The following is a 17,420-nucleotide window of genomic DNA, read 5'->3' on the forward strand; positions in this document are numbered from 1 at the left end:
GGCGTGCGGAATGACCCAAAAGAAACTAGAGTTCCTCAAGTCCCCGAAGAAAGAAAGGACGATACTTTCATCTGCGTCAATGCAGTTGGCCAGGCAACGTTATTACAGATAGGTTTGTGAAAGTTTGGTGCAATTTTTTTTTTCTCGGAAGCCTTTTGAATTTTTTTGTTAGACTTAAAAAACACGTTTTTGTAACAAGTTTTGTTTCCCTTTGCAAATTAAGTTCAAAAATATCCTTGAAGAAACCGCGAAGCACCCAGGCTCTGTCGCAAGAAGCAATGTAAGCACTTTTGCCCCTAGGGGGACCCAGGCATCTCCAGCGAAAGTAAAATTTATTGAGATGTCGATTACATAGAGTGCCTTGTAATGAAAATTATGTGAATCGAAAAATCAAGTGAAAATAAAAGTGCACCAATAAGGGGTCGTTCAAGTATTACGTAAGCAAATTTTTAGCCATTTTTGAGCCCCCCCCCTTGTCAACAAAACTCTAGCCCCTCCCCCTATCAGCAAAATTTCGTCATCACTGCCCCCCCCCCCCGCCTAACGCATATTGGTGGGAATCAGAAACGTACGCGGGAGGGAGGGGGGGCATGAGGGGCTCGTGCGCCTTCCCCGCCCCCCCAGACGAAAAAAAAAATTTTAATGCAAAAAATATTTTTAAAAAATTAAAATTTCGAAAGAAAATAACTTTATATGTTATTATAATCGATTTCTGTTAATTTCGATGCCATTCGAAGGGTAATAACTCAAAATTTCTCTTCAAAAAAATTCATTGCGTTCCACCCTTTAAGCCATATATGGTAAATCCTTGACCCGCAGACCAAATGTGGTTCTGAAGGTTATATGATGTGGTTTGCCCCCCCCCCCAAAACCTAATTTTGTGAAAATGAGCTAAGTGGCACATTTACAAATCGCTTAAGTGACCCGTGGCACAATTCCAGAACATTTAAGTGGCCCGTGGTACATTTTCAGATCACTGAAGTAGGCCTCAAAGATGACTTTCACATTCAAAGATCACCTAAGAATTAGTTATAGAACACTTAAACGATCCGCGGTACATTTAGAGATCACTTGAGTGACATGTGGCACATTTAGAGATTCCTTGAGTGACATGTGGCACATTTAGAGATCCTTTGAGTGACATGTGGCACATTTAGAGATCCTTTGAGTGACATGTGGCACAGATTTAGAGCACTTAAGCGCCCCCTGTGCGGTTCTACATCATTGAAGTTACCCGCGGAGCATTCCCAGATCACTTGAGTGATGCGTGACACAGTTCCAGAGCACTTAAGTGGCCCGGAAACATTTCCAGAGCACTTAAGTGGCCCGGAAACATTTTCAGAGCATTCGAAGGATCCGTGAAACATTCAGAGATCATTAAAGTGGCTCTATAGGGGACTTATCAATAGGGAGAATGTTAGTTCAGATGCCCAATAACTATCGAAAAGTTTTTTCCGGTTTTGGCGCACCGAATAAGATGCAATTAAGAATATTTCATAAAGGGTGGTTGAGGACGTAAGCATCATCCAAACCCCCCCTCCCCCCATCGATGCTGACGTATAATTTGAAGAAAAAAATGATCCCTAATATACAATTATGGAGTTGTATAAAACTATAGCGAAAAAATGACGCAATCGAAACTTTGATCAATCAAGGTTGCTATATTTGCATAGCAACCAAGTTTGCCATACCTATGCATGGCAAAAAAAAAAAAAAAACGTAGCACCCCATTCCGCACAGACAGTTCAAATCACCTCTCCAATTCACTCGTGAGCACTGTTGAAGACCATTATATTTTCTTCAAAGCTTCTCACTGGATTTAAAAATATCTCTGACATGGAAAAATATGCGAGACCCACTACAAAGAAACAAAAAAATAGTTTGTTCACACACACACACAGATACTTTCTGTACATACGTTGTTGGCCACTGGACGTTTGCTTCAGTGCAAGCTAACTCTTGCTGCAGGAAAACTGCCGTCGCTACTACGTTTTATCGTTTCATTTATTGAAACAGAAGAAACAGAAAGGTCACATGGTGAGTGAGTAATATCTAAGACTATTGAGCACGATCATGGTCCACCCCTCGTTTCTCACATCTTCCAGCTGGATTATCAGGGTAAGAATTTCGTGACCAGGCAAGAACCTATCGAGTCCTAGAGATCAGTGGTTCCTAATATTTTTTTAGTCGGAGCCCTTTATACAAATACTAAGGACACAACTGGCGAATTGCTCAACGAAGTGGAGATGTCAAATATAAACAAAATACCCAGTACAAAAGCATATATCACCAAAACAAAAATAAAAAAGAATATTATTATATAATACACTGCCCACAAAAAAGATTATGGTTGTCTTATCTAAGTATGGATAGCTTCTCGATTTATTCCAATATGTTCATCGTATTTCCTTTTAAACATGTGCACTGGTGAAGAATCCACTCCCTGCTCATTCGAGTTAGCAATCATTTTATCGCGTCTATTTTACTCCAACGGGAATATGTGCATGAAGTTCTCACGAGACTGGCAGTTGTGCAAATAGCAGGGTATGGAGTATTTTTCGTATTACTCACTAATTAGACCATATATTTGCTTCTTCCCAATAACTATTATCGACTGGAACAACCTACCACCAAATATTGTAGATTGTACTACAATTTCCGAATTTTCCTGTAACATCAATCATCATTTTCGTCATACATAACTTCCGCATCCTCTTGTATAGGTCTCGGCCAAACAATATCTGAATAAATAAATTTAAAAAATAAATATTAATATGAAAATACCAGTATTTCCCAAATTAAGAAAACTATTGCCCCCAATATTTTACTTGAAAGCTTTATTTCTTCACAGCTCTGTGTGGCCGTTTCCACCGATAACCGTGGCTCCTCTTTCATATGATTTTCGCCCATGGCACTCTTAGAATATCCCAAGATCGTAAGGATCCATATGGCTCTAGGTTGAGAACTACTGCATATAGGATCGTATGGGTTAGCTTAGGATAGGACTGAAAATTTCTTTTCTTCCGGAAAGTGAATGGTGGAACGAAAAAGTTAAGAGATATTCTCTTTTGAGCACGACACCTCTAGAAACCACAACGCACAAGAACTACTGCTATATTTCTTATATCCATTGAACAAAAAGTGGCGACAAACAAAAGTTTTTCTTACAAAAAGAAAAATCCAACTGCACGAATGTCAAATTCGTAACAGGATTTTTAGGAGAAATAAGGGCCAGAAAAACTCTCTCCCGCTTTTCGACTGAAGGAGTGGGAGGGGAGCACAAACTCATGATGAGGAGGAGACGGTCGAATAAAACAGCTCCAATTCCAATTTTTTTTTCCAAATCGATAGATCGGCCGATGCCACAAAAAAAATCGAACACTATCCCTCTATTTTAAATCAAACTCTCCAGGACAAAAAAAAATCCCTAAAAAAGGATATATATAGATATAGATCGGAAACAAGGTACTAACGGGGAAAGTTGTGGTGGGAGGCCATACACGAAAAGAAATCCGGGAGCCATAAAGGAAACACGGAGGAACGAAAACAAAAAACATCGAAATTTTGAGAAGACAGGCTAGAAGAATACTGCTGGTATAAGAGAAAAGAACGTTAGACAAAAGAGAAGACTTGGTTGAATTGGAGGGGGGGGGGGTTGGAACCCTCCTCCCCGTCCCTCTTCCAAAAACCACCCACGGCCCTCCCTTCTACTAGCAGCAGCCATCTCAATGCAGATCAGTCCCTCCTCGAGATGAATGATTCCCTGGTACGGACCGATCGATGGCTCTGGAGAGAAAGAGAGGGCGCCGAATCCCGGTCGTTGGAGGGGCGGTGTGAAGCACGCGTGGCAGTAAGGCAGAAGCGTAATAACGCCAGTCCCTTTCGCATGTAACTCCACCACCCTTCACCCAGGAGCGACTGTGAACGAGAGTGCGCGAGAGTTTGAGAGAAGAACTGGATGCTGGAAAAAGAGGGACGCGGCCACACACACAGCAGTCGTGAAGCCAGATAGTTTGAGGGGCCCCAACAGAGACACAAAGAGAGATAGAGGAGAGAGTGATGGAGATGCCAGCCAAAAGCAGCAGCCATGAGAACGACGACTCGAAAAAAGGATCCTGAAACGCAAATATTTCTTCGAATCTAAAGCCAGAAAAATAAAAAAGCTTCGTTCATACACACATATATAATATTTATTTTGGTGGCTTTTTTTTAAATACCTTGAGTATCTGCGACGAGCTCGGCACTTCCAGTGTTTCCCAAAGCTCTAGGATGGCAGAACCAGCAGCATACCTGTGAAAATAGAAAAAAGACTTATCAGCAACGAAAAAAGGACAAACGGAATATACACAAGCAAGTAAGGACTATCTATTTCTTTCATTTTCTATTTTTACTTTCGTGTCCACAGCATAGGGATTACGAAGCGACAGCTGTTATTGTTTTTACCCTCGGACGCATCGCATTCCCGAAACGAAAAGAGGAAAACACTTTCGCTGCAGACTAGTTTTCTAAGCATTTCTCACTATCCACTAGTCATATTTTATCGCAATGGAACTTTTTCACTGGGTATTGATAGTAGCGATATCCCATGAAAGATGATTTCATTCATCTGATCTTTCTTATTAATTTATTTGCATCCGTAAACGGAATAATCCGCGAATTTGTATTGTGTCTAATCACCAAGACCGGAATAATCCGCTATATGCAGTACATATAAACTCGTTCCCTCATCAATGCGTGGTCGACAGGTAGCGAATTTGGAGAAAGATTAAATGTGTTAAGTGGGAAAGAATTTTGCGCATAAATATGACTCACAAGAATGATCCAGAACACTATCGACAGCAAAATTGGGCGAGCGAGAGTGGTAGTACACGTAAAGACAAACTATTTTCGTTATGCAACCCGCGGTGGCAATCATCCACTCTTTCAGCCAAGGGGGGAAAACAGAAGAAACACCTTGTATATGCTGAAGTGGATAATTAGACCTCGTCGCGAGAATCCTTGTTGCGGACGACAAGATAAACTCTAGACCAGTGGAGCGCAAACTTTTTCAAGCCCGATGACGTCCAAAGATATTGTTTTTAAATATCATATAAATATTTACTTTGTTTTTGGTGTACTTAGTGTCCCTTATGCAAGGTGGAAGTGTATGGTCCTTGATTTTCATATACAGGGTGATTAAGAAAGAATCATCCGATTTCAAAATGATTCTACTTTTGAAATCGACCATTAGCAAAAAATTGTTTTTAAAACGTAGATACATCCCCCAGTATATTCACATAGCCCGAGTGGCGTGGCGGTAAGATGCTCGTCTACCACCATGAAGGTTGTTGTCACGATCCTGGGTTCGAACCTAAGGGAGGATATAGATAAGATATTTTCCCTAACGAACTTGAGGCGACTACCAATAGACAGCACCTTCATTTCCAACCCATCACATTAATGGCAGTTGCAATATAGCGATATGGCCAGAGTTGGTGTTTGGTGCAGTAGTATATTCACATATTACTTATCATTCTATTCTGTCTCTTTAATTTTTAAGAAATATACAATTTTGAAATCGGATGATTCACCCACGTACCTTTTTTTGCAAGGACATTGCACATTCGTGATTCTGGCATGACGGAGCCGATATATTGATTATTGTACAAGTGGAATTTGATAAAATCACACTGCGTGATACATGGTAATTAGCTCACCTAAATAAGGCATCCTTTAGTTCTAACATATTTTTAAATAAAAATGAATTTCTTATCAGGAAGTTTTTTATTTTGGAGAATCTCTCGCGACCCACGGTTTGCGCACCACTGCTCTAGATCATGAATCTACGAGAAGACGTGTCAGTAATTCAGACGCCGGTGTCCAGACATTTTATGACCACAAACGTCGTACACGCATTTCGCAAGTACTCTATTTTCTTGAGGAATTTAAAACGAATAGGTGCACAGTAGAAAGTGTATCGAGCATTGCCATCTTTCTGCCGAATCAGAAATGACAACTGACGATGAAAGAATATTTTTATGCGTGAGTTTAGATATTGTAGGCCTGATTGCTCCTTACGGAGAATTTATTGATCACATTTGTGATTACACATTGTGACACATATTATCACACATTGTGACACATATTATCACACATTGTGACACATATTATCACACATTGTGACACATATTATCACACATTGTGACACATATTATCACACATTGTGACACATATTATCACACATTGTGACACATATTATCACACATTGTGACACATATTATCACACATTGTGACACATATTATCCTTGACGCAACAAGTTACGAAATTGCAGAACACCAACTTTATCCACCAAGAAGTCATAACCCCCCCCCCCATAGTGTCGTAACAAGAAAATATATTCGAAAAGAGAGCCGCAGGCATATGAAAGTGGGGGGGGGGGGGGGGGGCAGGAAAATTTTCTATCAGGTAACTGCTGTTGCGTGCACTCACCCTCATATGTCGTCACACAAATATAAAATCCAGGGCTTCTTGAAACCCTAGAGTGATTTATCCGAATCTTTTTGCGTGAAGGGGACGTCAGTATTATCCTTGACGCTATAGGGAGTCGTCGTTCCCTATCATGCAATGTTTTAACGATTAGACATCACTTCGAACAAAAAAATTGTTTTGCCGCTCCAAGGTGGAGGACAATGAGTCCGCCCGACTCTATAGGCACCTAAATAAAACCAAAGGTGTTGACCCAATTTTCTAAACACTAATAAACGTATTAGTAAGATTGTTACTTTAAGAACTAGGCAAGCATCTTGTGGCAACAGGCGTGAATACGTCATTGCGTTTCTTCGTGTATAAATACGTAACGAAATTGTAACTCGCGCGCTTTTCCCTTTTCAGCTAACATGTTCTCATAGCTAATTTTGTTCTGTTGTTGTAATAAACATGAAGTTAAGTTTCCCTTGAGAGTCTTCATTGCTGAGAGGATCGCTTTAATTTCTTAAAGAGGGCGATATCATTCCTTGGGAAATGCTGAAACAGTGAAGGGAACGGTAGAAGCTATTGGTATTACATAGGTTCCTATGGATTAAGTCAAGAGGGGGGGGGGCTTATAACCGCGAAATCATTATGCAAATAGTCAAGTGAATTATAATTTCTACTAATTTAACCATTAGTTAACCATTTAGTTGAACGCCAATAATCTCGGCTTAGCGCGACGATCTTAACACATTTAGTAGACCGGTTTTTAAAGGAAAAGCACACTCATTGCACCGGCTACGTATGAGCATAATACACGAGTTGAAAACACATGACCAGTAAACGATGTATTAACTTCTGCGGCACATTTCGAGAATCACTTTGCCAGTGCGATAGTAGTTAACAATAAGTGAGAAACACTAGAGGATAACGAATAATATACTCGTTTTATTGTTCGGTATAGGTACACCGAAAGCCGAACATGAACTTGAACGACGTCGAGCTGATGGAAGACCTTCCTTACTACCGCTCGATGCAGAAACAACAGCCCCACAGGAATCCACACCCTGTCACGGGTTCGCCAGCCATAGTTGCCCAGCAGTACCACCACCACCAGCAACAAATTCATCAACACCACCACCCTCCTCCTCATAATCATCCTCAGTCCAGGAGCGGCATCCGTCCGGAAGAGTACGAGGAAACATCCATAGCTATCATAGCGCCAGACATCAGGATACCGCACCACCAGCACGGGGCTGGCATCTCCTCGACGTCGTGTCACTCGAACAGCTGTGAGCAATACACTGCCCTGGGAGCGTTCAGCGTCGCTCTGTCCATCGTGACGTACCTGAGCGACATTGGTACCGACATCGCCGCGTGCTACGCTCTGTTCCTCGAGGGCAGGTTTTGGTCGTCCGGACTCACGGCGTCCTTCGTGGTCGTGGCAGCAATAATCGTGAACGTTCTCAGCATACACTGGTATGTGCAAAACCAGAAAAGCATGACGCCCTATCAGTCTCTGACGCCCACCAGCTGGGTCGTGCGGTGCGTGTTTCACGTCCTACTTCTTGGCCAAATATACAGGTAAGAAGATAACTTCTAGTCTCTCAGCCATTGCTGTATGAAATGTTGCTTAATATTGTATTAATATTATATATATGGAGTACCTTTTACGAAACCCTATCTCTGCTTTCACCGATTGCTTTAAATTTAGTTTCTTTCCGCATGCTATAGCTAACTGGAACTTGCTCTCCTCCACTGTCATTGATTCACCCACGCCATTTCTATTTTCGAAAAATGTAAAACATTTTTTCTGTCACCATCAACCGCATTCTCATGTATAGGCCTCGGCCAACATAACTGTATAAATAAATAAATAACCCCTTGATTGAGTAGTTTTCAAAGAGCCTAGACTATCGACGTCAAGCCCTGTAGTGATTAATTGGCACTGTACTTCACCACCCCCCAGCACACTTTGCCCTAAGTTATTTCTACAACTGGCTGCCGTCATGAGAGGAACAGAAATCTCTAGAGCAAGTAAGCGCTGGGGTATGAAAGAAGACATAAGGGCAGAGTGTGCATGACACCATAGGGTTACGGAGCCACAGGCAAATGATTGTTGTGGCAAGAGTGTCACAGACATATGATTTCTAGGGTGTCGCGAGTTCGATACCCGGTTCATCCTTGTCTGAAAACTTTCCTGATACAGGGGTACAACAGAAACGGTGAAATGACCGCAGGGAGTCCCCCCTCGAGGGGTTAGCGCACCAACCTCTCGATGAATATAAAAATAAGCCTGCCGTTTGGAATCGACAATAAATTGTAGGTCCCGGTCTAATTTGCCTTCGTGTGCAGAAAATGATCGTGGTGCGACAAAAATGATCAAATGATTGCTAGGGCAAGAGTGCAACGGTTGTCAAAAGTTTGAGATCTATTGTCTAAATCCAATTTTTTAAAACTCCTGTTCGAATCCAATGTCCGGGAACTACTGCTTCAATCGATTCGGGAAACGCTTCGATACTTCTCTCTTCTTGGAAATGGGAAGCGCCATGTGTCCATCATCAATCAATGCCTCAATCCCCAATACTTGAAAACCTCTGTCTCAATCTAAATTCTTATCGGGAGAACCCAGGTTCGAACCCCGTTGGCGACACAGCGGTAGCCAGCTGAAGTGGGTTTTCTGCAATTTCCCCAACTTCAAGGCGCGAATGCGAGCTGGTCTCCCATTCTAAAAATATCTCTCCACAAAGAGTAGACATAGCAACATGATACTTAAATGACATGAACATTCAGACATTTGCCACTTTAATTTCGAAATATGGGAAACAAATGGCAGCATTAGTATAGCAAGAAACAATCATAACTCTGGCAACAAAAATACATTAGGCCATGTATATGCACGCAAACAAAATACGTTCCTGTATGTAACTAGTTCGTCAGAAATTCTCCCGAGGGATGTTTACGAGGTGCATGTGTGGTTGCCTCAATCTAATGTCCGAGAATGGCAGAATATACAGTATATGGTTACTCGCTTCAAAACACCATTCTCTGTTTTTATTTCGAAACACTTTTAGAACAATAATAATGATCATTTTGCGAAATCTGTGAAATTTTAAAGTGTAGGACAGCATTATCTCACTACCCACTCGACATTTGACATCACAAGCAGTATTCATTTCATCTTCTGCCGAAGCTTGCGAACTCGAAAAACGTCTTCAAATAACTGTCGAGAATTTATAGCTGTATGGATATGGCCAGAACACGTGAGAAATATCCATCCGACACGCGCCAAAGCATGACCGAAACTGAACTACGTCTCGTCAAATGTACAGTATAATGATATCCGATGAAATATTCATAGGGGAATTTATTATGGAAAGAATATCAACTTCTGAACTCCCCCCCCCCCCTTCATTTTTCTTTGATGATAGCCACCCTTTTCCACGCTGTCTTCGTGGAAAAGTTTCAGAGCCATTTAGCTGTAAATTTAGTGAGAGTTTATCACTCCTGAAAGTGTGCTTCCTGAAAAATCGACAAAAAAGTCGTGCGTGAAATTAGGAAGGCAGATTCATGTGTCTCCAGTGGTGTAGATGGTAGCATGCTTGCCCGGTATGCAAGAGGGCCTGGGTTCGAGTCCCGGCGGAGGCGTGATGACTTTTCTTTCCGAGCTCACCTCAGCATAATATCCGGAAAATAACTGTTTCCTTGATATCTCTGGCTGAGAAAAAAGCCATCTATATCTCTCTTAATTATCTATGTTCAATATTTTTCGTAATATACGCATTTCAAATAGGGGGATTCTTTTGAAACCCCCATTACAGGGTCCAATATAAATAAGTCAAGGTGAACTAGATGGTTTTACTGGGTTGTCCACGCTTTTTTTACAGGGATTTGTTTAAATGTTACTGTTCAATGCAGTGTCATCAGTGTAATCGTTTTTGACAAATGAAGTACATTCATTGCTAGCTCTTTGCTGAGCATTTTAAATATTGCTTATGCTTTGCATGCCCTAAAAATACAGAAGCAATTGAATGCTATTAGGTAGCATCAGAATCACCAAACCTAGAATAGGTCTACATATACAACTGCTTTCTTATGCAAACTGTTGTTTAACCTATACTCAAATGTGCACCATAATTTTGAACGATGAATGTTAGTTACTTTATAATAAATAGCCCAAGACCATGAAGTAGCGAATAAAAAATTATTTTTTTCTATTCAGATAGAAGTTCTTAATGATTGCTCAAAACGTTGACACAAAATGAGTCTTTGAACACTCAAACTAAGCAAAAGGAAAGTTAATAAACGACATAGCATCACATAAACCTCCCAAATAACCTCGATACAAAGAATCGCTTGGGCAGAATCATTAATTTCAATCTACTGCGTTTGTATTATTTGGCAATATTTCTATGATTCCCTTTTCATTAAAAAAAATTTACACAAATGTTGTTGACAAGATTTGGCAAAGAAAGTAGGAAAAGTGGGATAAAATCTAGTATAGTAGGACAAAATAAAGGTTCGTTGTATAGGGGTGGGGCGAATCACTGAGTGTGTGTATACTATATACAAATTCAGTACTCACCGTTTCATAATCACAGTCCACTACATTGTTTAATCCCCAAAATATTCGCAGCACAAATAGCACAGCACAGGCTTCGAGATTTCTAAACGGCATTTAGAAATCTCGAAGCCTTGCCATCACCTTCAATATAACTAAATTCGAAAATTTCAAAATAATTAACCAACGCTCTAAAAGAAAAAAAAAATCTCGTTACTTTTGGGACTTTCCTAGCATTTGCAAAAATAGAAAAGAAAAAAAGTGAAAAAAAGAGAAAAAAGTAAAAAAAAGAAAGAAAAAAAGTGAAGCCATTTCAGAAATGGGCGGTGCAGAACGCCATGTGGTCACAGAACCTGACAGAAACGAATACTCTTCATCCACAGGTGAAAAAAAAATCATTTTTTTCTCCTGCGACACATTAATTCAGATTCGCGCGTCATTTATTCAACAAGAATCTTTGGACATTATCTTCCGGGATTGATAGTTATGTGAACAGTTCCAAATCTATCCGTTTCTTTTGAATTTTGGACGTCGCTAATGGAATCTTTCAAATCTAGTTACGTCCAGAAAAAAAGTGTTTTCCATTAACAAAACTAACGACAAGTGCGGGAGTAGAATGGGGACCATAAGAGGGAAAAAAACACATCAAAATATTAAGCGGTTTTTAAATCTTGACAATATCGTTGCAAAGGGACGCCATCTACTGTTTTTTTCTCATCTAAAAATAATTCACCATAATGGAAAAATACTTTTTTTCCTGCTACCAAACCTTGTTATAACGGAAGTTTCCTAGTAAACTTAGTTGTTATTTTTTTGCCGTTCCTTCGTCGTTTGTTTTCGAATCGAACACGCGACCGAAAGTCTGAATTCAATTTCGCTTTGATGGACTTGAGTGCAAATTTTATTTGCATTAATTATTTGAAAATGAATGAAATGGTCTGAATAGAAAAATAAAAAAATTTTCAGAAGATTGTGATGTAAACATGAATTTTGAACATAGTTTTTAGTCTATAGTAATTAGTCTGACTGACCTAATGCTGTACATCAGGAGGAAGCACAACAACTGATTCATTGCATCTTCAGTGAGTAACAGATTAGCGAAATCGCCTTCATCCTCCCCCTCCCCTAAGAACCTAAAATTCAATGAAATAAAATAGTTTTGTCTCACAAAATACGGGACGTATATTCATCTTTCACCGTGTACTCTCACTTATTTGCCCATCCCAACACATGTTTAGATTACATAGTCAGCACATAAATTTACGCGCGAATACAAAGTTTTACTCACGGTTACACGGAAAAACTTATAATTTCATTTTGGCACACGCCAGGTGTCTAATATCAGTCCTATTGATTCTGTAATCAACTTCTTGTCACGTGGGATGTGGAGTGCCTCTGTCGAAATTCATGGGAAAAAATTGATGATGATGCTATCCAGATTTTGGTAGATTGGCTGACAACGGGCACACAAACACACCGAATCTTTCACATGCCAATTCGCGAAAAAATTGCAGGGGTGGCGGTTCATATAGCGGGCGTGGAGACCATAGCAGCAGTTGGTATTCATTATTCCATATACGACCAATCCATCGCTTTCTGGCGTTTAAGAATTCATGAACATCGTGATGGAAATGGGACAATGCTCCATCCTCTCGGTGTGCAAACAATCTGTCAGACTTCGACACGAAACAGGTTTCGAATGTTTCGAAATACTGTATACATGTTCTGTAAACGTTTCTCCGCAAAAAGAAAATTAGAAATGATTTTTCGGTATTTCTAAGTATTTATGAAATTGGAGCCATAATAACAAACGATCGCTAAAATCATTTGCAGACATTCTGTATAATAAACGCATGGCAGCACTTCAACCGAGCACATGAGCAGTAGAGTCATGGATACTCATTTCTCAGAGCCAATCATCTTTATTGCCTAATATAGCTCTAAAAATTCGTCCCCATGATGCATGGGTGTATGCGACATTCGAACAATATTCTAAATTGAACTAGTTGCAACTAAATAAACTGAAAAAAAGGTTGAAAAATCGTTTTCCCAGGAATGAAGCGTTACACCAGCGGTTCTCAACCCTTTACGACACGCGGAGCCCTTTTCAGTAAAAAATTCTATGGTGGAGCCCCGTAGGCCCATTTCTTAATTATTCATCAAAGTTACTGATTTATTTTTTACTATTTAAAAATATTTATAATTTTTTTTTAATTTTACTGTTTTTTTTTAAAATTTCCTTGAGCAGCCGCGGAAAACCTGGAGAGTGCACAAGGAGCACCTGTTGAGAACCGCTGCATTAGACCAATGTTCCCAAAGTGTGTGTTATCGCCTCCTGGGAGAGAAGTTGACTGCCACTGGTACGGCTCAAGCGGGTGGTAGAAGCTATATACAGGGTGTCCCAAATTGTTTGCACAGCGGATGTATCTGTAACCGTTGACTTTCGAAGCATATTTTCAATTACAAAGTTTTCAAATGACGTGAAACTATTTAAAACCTCGAAATTTGTTTGAGGGGTAGTATACATGAAAAAAATAAAGAAATTAACTTTTTATACAGTCACTGTGTGCTCAAAAAACCAAATTAGAAAGTTGTTGCCGTGTCTCTTCTGAGGCCAATAAAAAAAATTCCACGTTTCCAAGTGCAATATTCGTAAAATATTTGAATTAAAAAAAGTTAAGGGAAAGTTGGGGAAAAACAGCATAAATGAGGAAAAGAAGCGTTTTCCGTTAGTTCTTTCCTAACTTTTCTCTGATTTCTTAATTCAAATATTTCAGCAGATGTTGCACTTGGAAACGTAGAATTTTTTTTTTTAAAGACAAGGCAACAACTTCGTAATTCGGTTTTGAGCACACGGCGACTGTATAAACTTTTTTTTCATGCATACAACCCCTCGAACAAATTTTAAGGTTTTGAATAATTCCACGTCATTTAAACACTTTTTGTAATTGAATGTATGCTTCGAAAGTCAACGGCTACAGAGATATGCACAGTGTAAGCAATTTGGGACACCCTGTACAATATAATATTCTGTGATTTGACTTAAGGACGCTAAGATAAAATTTTCTTAGAATTTCTTCTGGGGCAAGAAATAAATGAGCTTAGGCGTTCATTGGGTGGATTATTGACGCCTCTTACTCAACGTTAGAAGTTATAACGTTATCTGAAGTAGTAACTCCAAGGGATGGATCCACCAAAAAAAATTAAATAATATATCAGGGGATGTAAGACATGTAAATTAGGATTCAAATTGCCTTTCAAACGTTTTTTCTTCCTCGGTTGTCCCCTTCGGGCAAATCTACTTTGAATCCGCGTTTCTTCAACGAATACATGCATACATATTACAGAGGACTGTTCCCGAGCCATCGTCTCTCTTTTAGTACCTATCACGTTCAAATAATTTCATTTCAGAAGAAATGGGGGAGCTTATCACACCACAACGCTGTCATCGAAAACCAAAAGAAAATGTCCCAGAATGAATATCCATTAACGACGATGCAGAAGATTCATCTAGTTATTTTGTGCGTATCGTGGTTCGAATCATTTTCCATTCGTTAATGTCTTTCTAATCCTCAGCAGTCATATCGATTCGCATACATAGATATATTTCGAATAATTCTGACATTAAGTTACATACGTGACCATTGGAAACGTTCCAGCAACGTTTTAGTGTAAGCAAAAAATGTCATTCGGATAAGAGAGAGGTTTGGAATGGCATCAGAAAGATCCGGTTGGATTTAGATCTAAACCCAATAGATTTACAAGAACATATATGGCAATACAGAATGAGATTACTTCTTTAAATGCCCATATTTATTTTGATTGAACCTACGGCCGTACACAATCCTGTTCTATCGCCATGGAGGCAATTTACTACCGTTTTACTTCTGCAGTGTCGTATCTGGCTCCGTCGAAACTTTGTTTCTTATCGACCCTAACAGATCATTTATGAAAAAATAATGTTTTTTATGAGTAAAAACTTTCACTTTTCTTTGCCGGCCACATTGCTTTAATGAAGATTGGATTTTCATTAAAGCAATGTGAACATTGTAGGCATTTAATCAATTTGTTTGAACCAGTTCCACGCATTACAGATGCTTGGGAAAGGGGAGAGCAACGATTTCCCGGCAACTCATTCTATCTATAATTATAAGATGTAGATTCAGGGGTGGGAAAGGATGAAGTCCATTTTGGAGCAACAAAATATAGGATTTAGAGCAGTTTTAGAGCAAGAATGTATAAATTGGGGCAACAACATTATTGTTAAAAGCAGGTATGGGACGATTAGTGATTTGGCCGAATAACCGAATACTCGGCTAATGCTTTGGCTGAATTTCAATTTTCTTAAAATTCACCACAATAACAAATAAAATTGGTGTTTCTAATGAAAATGAAATTAATGATAATTTAAAATGATCGATATTGAATTTTAATTATGCAATTTATTTAAATAAATATTAAAAACTGGTAATTGAGGGATTTTTATTGCCATGATACTGACAATCAAATTTAACGATATATTGTAAAATTGTTTTTTAAGTAATATTAAAATGCATCTAATTAAGAAAAAATCTCAACCAATATTTACTCTCAACTAGTAATGCATTAAATTATAACTTATTGTCTTATTTTTCCCTCTTCAGATGTTCTTTGCTCTTTCTTGCCTTTTTCAGTACCTAAAAACATAACTTGTGTAGGCACATCCTTCAGTTAGTGAACTTGTGTATAATTCATACTCGCTTCCACCTTTTATTGCAATAGGATTCTATGTGTTTCAGTTTCATGTTTTCACTGTCCTAGACATTTCCCCCACATAACCTTTTCACATGGAAGGTAAAATGTGACCACTAAAGTGCAGAAATCAGTTATTCTACAGATTATCTAGGTATCAAATCAGTTAATCTGTAGATTAGCTAGGTAATATGCACATTAACGGCTTTCGAGCTTTAGCGGTAATATACACCACACAAAATAAAATATAACCAGTAAATTTTAAATTTATGGAAAAAATTCCAATTAACATATTTTTTTTAAATTAGTTTGATGTACTTAGATTTACATAAATATTTGGCCGAACCGAATGTTCGGCAAAATGGCCGAATACAGGATAGTAGCTGAATATTCGTCCCATCGATAGTTACAAGAAAAAAGGAATGGATTAAAGCAGTGTTTCCCCATGGTAGGCGATGGAATGGCCCAGGAGGCGATAGAAGCTACAATTATAACATAGGATCTTATGGGTTTGCTTGAGTTAGAGGGCTATGAGAGAAAAGAAATAACCCTGAAGGGGGAGGATGGAACAAAAAGTTTGTGAAACTATGAATTAAAGCAACAATATTTAGGATTGATAACAAAAATGAGAAAAAAATATATATTTTCAAAAAAGCAGCCATATTTTCTTGACAAATCGGTATATTTAAATGACACAATTCTGCTTACCGAGGGCACTATTTGCTGTCTGGAACAGCAGCAGTTTTTAAATGGACTGAAAATTTTCTATAACAAGTTTTCAATTTTTTTTATACTCAGAAAGAAATTGTTACAAAATGGCAGAAAATTTCGGAAGAATCAACACGATCTTTGGCGACTCAGCAGTCGTTATTTGGCGAAATTGGCGATTTAACACTCGCAATTCGGCTAAGTTGCTAAATTAGCATTCGTGAATTCTGCTGACTTGCGGAATGAAAATTTTTTTCGCGAAACATCGGGATTTGACGCAATGACGATCGACTGTAGTAATTTCTGCTACTTGCAGTGGCGAGTTTCTTCTTTTTTTGAAAACGGAAACTGACTCGCATTTACGCTTACGTATACATTAGCGTGCAGATCGTGTAATAAAGGCATTCGCAATTGGTTGTTCAGTAATTTGCACGGTGTTGCGAACGATTCTTGAGCTCATTTAAAACTGCACCCACTGGGAACGGTTTTTTCAACGAACACAAAGGAAAGAAAGGAACAAAAAAAGGAAATTTATATACCCACAATGGGATTATAGCCACTGCAGGGATCGACTATAAGATCGCCGCGCTAGTGTACACGCGCCTTTAAAGTTGAAATTGACATTGAAAAAACCATTGCAAACCATCTTCAGCAGCACGATCACGGATATTATCGGCCCCTCATCGGGCTTTCCATCGCGAAACCCCGATGAGGGGCCGAGAGTTTAAATAAGGAGCCGTGGTTATCCCAATTCCATTTTCGGGGACAAAGTTGAGCGCGGGAATTTGCCGGGAAAATTCGAAAATTGATTCGAAAAAAAAAAAATCTGCGTCCTTCTATCAATCGCAAATTTTCCTGCACTTCCGGCAACTCTTTGAAACACAGACCAGATGGATCATCGGTTCGATATGTTTGTAGCACTAGAAAAAGAAACTCTTGGGGTAAAGTTGCGAAGGGTTAATAAAAGCTTAA

At 39.1% G+C, this 17,420-nt stretch overlaps 2 protein-coding genes across 3 annotated transcripts in view; one reads left to right on the forward strand and one right to left on the reverse strand.

Annotated features, from left to right (window-relative positions):
- Positions 1-17,420, reverse strand: part of LOC149084760 (ninein-like protein) — a 223,328-nt gene that overhangs the window by 125,016 nt on the left and 80,892 nt on the right. For both annotated transcript variants that reach the window (XM_089235189.1, XM_089235191.1), the window contains exon 7: positions 4,218-4,290. In XM_089235189.1, coding sequence (XP_089091315.1) covers positions 4,218-4,290 — 73 coding nt within the window. The remainder of the gene's footprint in view (positions 1-4,217; positions 4,291-17,420) is intronic.
- LOC149084764 (XK-related protein 6-like) overlaps positions 3,950-17,420 on the forward strand; it is a 42,753-nt gene continuing 29,282 nt past the window's right edge. The window contains exons 1-2 of the mRNA XM_089235195.1: positions 3,950-4,354; positions 7,413-8,032. Coding sequence (XP_089091321.1) covers positions 7,431-8,032 — 602 coding nt within the window. The 5' untranslated portion in view covers positions 3,950-4,354; positions 7,413-7,430. The remainder of the gene's footprint in view (positions 4,355-7,412; positions 8,033-17,420) is intronic.

The sequence above is a fragment of the Pholcus phalangioides genome, unplaced genomic scaffold, assembly GCF_987345545.1.
Source record: "Pholcus phalangioides strain wild (caught in Gottingen) unplaced genomic scaffold, Ppha-v1.0 ptg000008l_1, whole genome shotgun sequence".
Classification (NCBI taxonomy): Eukaryota; Metazoa; Arthropoda; class Arachnida; order Araneae; family Pholcidae; genus Pholcus; species Pholcus phalangioides.